The sequence below is a fragment of the Alligator sinensis genome, unplaced genomic scaffold (assembly GCF_000455745.1).
Source record: "Alligator sinensis unplaced genomic scaffold, ASM45574v1 scaffold243_1, whole genome shotgun sequence".
Classification (NCBI taxonomy): domain Eukaryota; kingdom Metazoa; phylum Chordata; order Crocodylia; family Alligatoridae; genus Alligator; species Alligator sinensis.
The window spans coordinates 306,433-310,045 of NW_005841841.1; the positions used below are offsets into that span (position 1 = coordinate 306,433).

Below are 3,613 nucleotides of genomic sequence, written 5' to 3' on the forward strand. Positions count from 1 at the left end.
GTCTTTCATCAGTCCCATGGGACGCCCATGCCCACTACGGGATAGGGAGGTCCGGGTGAGGGAGATTCCCTGCCCTCCATCAATGCTGACCCCATAAAGGAACACCTTGAGAGGCTGGATACCTTCAAGTCAGTCGGCCCTGACAATCTACACCCCAGGGTACTCAAGGAGTTGGCGAGCATCATAGCCCAGCCTCTGGGCCATCATAGGCCAGCCTCATCATTGAGAACTCTTGGCACTCTGGTGTAGTGCCCAAAGACTGGAAGAAGGCCAATGTGGTGCTTATCTTCAAGAAAGGGAGGAAAGTGGATCCAGCAAACTATAGGCCCATCAGCCTGACTTCTATCCCGGGGAAGATCTTAGAAAAGTTTATTAAAGAGGCCATCCTTAATGGACTGGCCGATGCCAACATCCTGAGGGATAGCCAGCATGGGTTTGTTGCAGGTAGGTCTTGCTTGACCAATCTCATTTCCTTTTACAACCAGGTGACCTATCACCTGGACAAGGGAAAAGAGATTGATGTCATATATCTTGACTTCAAAAAAGCCTTTGATCTGGTATCCCATGATCACCTCTTGGCAAAACTGGCCAACCGTGGCCTTGGGTCCACCACGATCCGCTGCCTAGGAAATTGGCTCCGTGGTCACACCCAGAGGGTGGTAATTGATGGAAGTCAATCGTCATGGTGCCCTGTGACCAGCGGGGTCCCCCAAAGTTCTGTCCTTGGACCCATATTGTTCAACATCTTCATTAATGATGTGGACATTGGAGTAAAAATGCAAAGTTCTCTACTTTGGGAGGACAAACCTGCAGCATCCTTATAGGCTTGGCAGTGCTACGCTGGCTAGTACTACGGAAGAAAGAGACTTGGAGGTCATCATTGACCACAAGATGAACATGAGCCTGCAATGCGATGCTGCAGCTAGTAAAGCGAGCAAAATGCTGGCTTGCATCCATAGACGCTTCTCAAGCAAATCCCGGGATGTCATTCTCCCCTTGTACTCGGTCTTGGTGAGGCCGCAGCTGGAGTACTGCGTCCAGTTTTGGGCCCCACAATTCAAAAAGGATGTGGAGAAGCTTGAGAGAGTCCAGAGAAGAGCCACACGCATGATCAGAAGTCAGGAAAACAGACCTTACGATGACAGGCTGAGATCTATGAGGCTCTTTAGCCTGGAAAAGCTCAGGCTCAGGGGTGATCTGATGGTCACCTATAAGTTTATCAGGGGTGACCATCAGTATCTGGGGGAACGTTTGTTCACCAGAGCGCCCCAAGGGATGACGAGGTTGAACGGTTATATACTACTGCAAGACCATTTCAGGCTGGACATAAGGAAGAGTTTCTTTACTGTCCGAGCCCCCAAGGTCTAGAATAGCTTGCCATCGGAGGTGGTTCAATCACCTACATTGAACACCTTCAAGAGTAAATTGGATGCTTACCTCGCTGGGATCCTATGACCCCAGCTGACTTCCTGCCCTTTGGGCAGGGGGCTGGACTCGATGATCTTCCGAAGTCCCGTCCAGCCCTAATGTCTATGAAATCTATGAAACTTCACAAAATATAAAAATATAAATAAAAGTTAATCATCCCCATTTTACAGATAAGAAACAGAGCCAGTAATTGGCAGGCCCAATGCCATACAATGAGTTGGCCTCAGGGACAGAATTAAAAGCCAGTTCACATTCTCTTAATTCCAGCTTTGTCCCCAGACCATGCTGTTCCAGCATAAAGCATCCAAATGCAGTAATATCAGCAGCAGGTGAAGACTGATTTTTGCTTTGCAATTATTTCACAATATAGCAAATGGCAAAACTGCTCTTGTTCTGCTTGAGACTCTGGCTGCATCTCTTTCTCTTGCCTGGCTCACAGAGCCATCCATGACCACATGCTGAATAAGCACAGCCTTTGCACTGCATCTTGTAAGTGCCAACTTCATGGCTGCTGCTGCCACATGGAGGGATGCCAGGCAGCTGGGCCAGGGGCCACCCACCAGGTTGTTGTGGTGAGGGAAGGGCAATGGTGACTGGGCCTTGGTGCTGCCAAGGTAGAATGTTTGTGCAGTTGTATTACTGGAATTAGAAAATGTATTGAGATTATGGGTCTTCACTGTTTTCCGAGTTCATTTACAGCACCTGGGAAAGTAGACTACTGCCTATGAAATCTTTAGGTCTCCCTGAAAGGGTTATTCTATAACATTGTTCTCAGCCTTTTTGGTTTCAAGGCTCCCTTCCTTAGACTCAAGGCCCCCTTGGAAAATGCCAGTTCTTATTAGCTTTCACTTGGTTTTTGACTGCAGAAAAATAATAAACCAAGTTTGCTGTTGCAGAGCCCTCAACAGGTCAGAATGTGTTTGCTCCTATGGATTCCTGGTTGCAATTTTGGTCTTTATCTTGTCTTGTGATGAAGTGACTTTGAGTTCAAGAAAGCTGGCTTCTATGTTATTTAATTAGATGCCAATCCACCTTGCCTTCTGTGTGACTTCAGCCTAGGTACCTCTCTTTATCTTGCCAAATGAAGTGGGGCAGATCCAGGGGGCATGCCATGGTGCAGTCGCACCTGCTCCCAACTGATTCCTATTCCAGCCAAAGTTTAAAACCAACTGCCTGGCAATGGCAGCAACATTTCTAGTCAGACAGTGCTGACTTGACCTCATACCTCATTATATTTTACCTGATTCCTTCTAAACTCTTCCTTCCACAGGTATTAACCACCTCTTTCCTGTTTAATCGTCTTGATGGTCCAATAACCAAGGTAGCCTTTCTTTGGCACTTCTGCTGTGTGCTAGCTACTCCTGGTAATACAGCTCCTATTTCCCAGCCCTGCAGACTGTGTCTAACTTTAGATAACAACATTAACTCGAGCCTAGAAATAACTTGCAGAGCAGCACTGGATGTGCCCTCAACATGGCTCGACTGTGTCTTATAAGTCTGGAAAGAAAAAGAAAAAGAGCCAGCCACTTCATTTGCACGATGGCAGGCCTACTCATGAAAACATCTCCTGCTTATTATTATTTTTTTGCCTCATTTGTTATGGGTTGCTTTTCTTTTTAATGTGGGCTGGACGCTATAGCCAAGTAACCCACATTCCCATCCAGTTACATGGGTTTTTTTGCTTCATGCTTAAACTGAACACTGCAGCCCCAGGCAGCTAGCTTATGAGTAAAGCCTCCAGCTTCTTTTGAACTGGAGAAATGTGTTGTATGACATGGAGTGATACCCCCCAAACTCCTAGGTGTGCCCTGGTTTTTATATGTGCCCCTCCCTTTCCTCCTCAGCAGCTGGCCACCACCAGAAGCCGGAGCGCACCTGCTATTCCCACGCTCGGGGACCCGACGTTTACAGCCTCGCCCTGCCAGAGCCACTGCCCCCTCCCCCCTCAGGTGGCCCTACCCGTGACGTCAGCCCCGCGGCCGAGCGCTTGGGAGAAACTGGCTGGTGTTCTCTGAGCATGCGCTCTGCCCCATCCACCATTGTCCTGAAGGGGGGGGCGGGGGAAGGGATCATAGAGCGCGGCGGACCGGCGGGATAGAGCGGCCGGCGGAGGCGGAGCGACTCCAAAGTCGGGCCCTTCCAGCTGCATTGGCAAACATGGCGGCGCGGCGGCCTCGCTCCGCCT

The 3,613-nt window shown here is 49.1% G+C and overlaps 1 protein-coding gene across 1 annotated transcript in view; it reads left to right on the forward strand.

Moving 5' to 3' along the window:
• The window catches only part of FUNDC1 (FUN14 domain containing 1), a 25,477-nt gene that overhangs the window by 5,549 nt on the left and 16,315 nt on the right, over positions 1-3,613 (forward strand). The window contains exon 2 of the mRNA XM_025205274.1: positions 2,699-2,792. Within this exon, the coding sequence (XP_025061059.1) occupies positions 2,699-2,792 (94 nt within the window). The remainder of the gene's footprint in view (positions 1-2,698; positions 2,793-3,613) is intronic.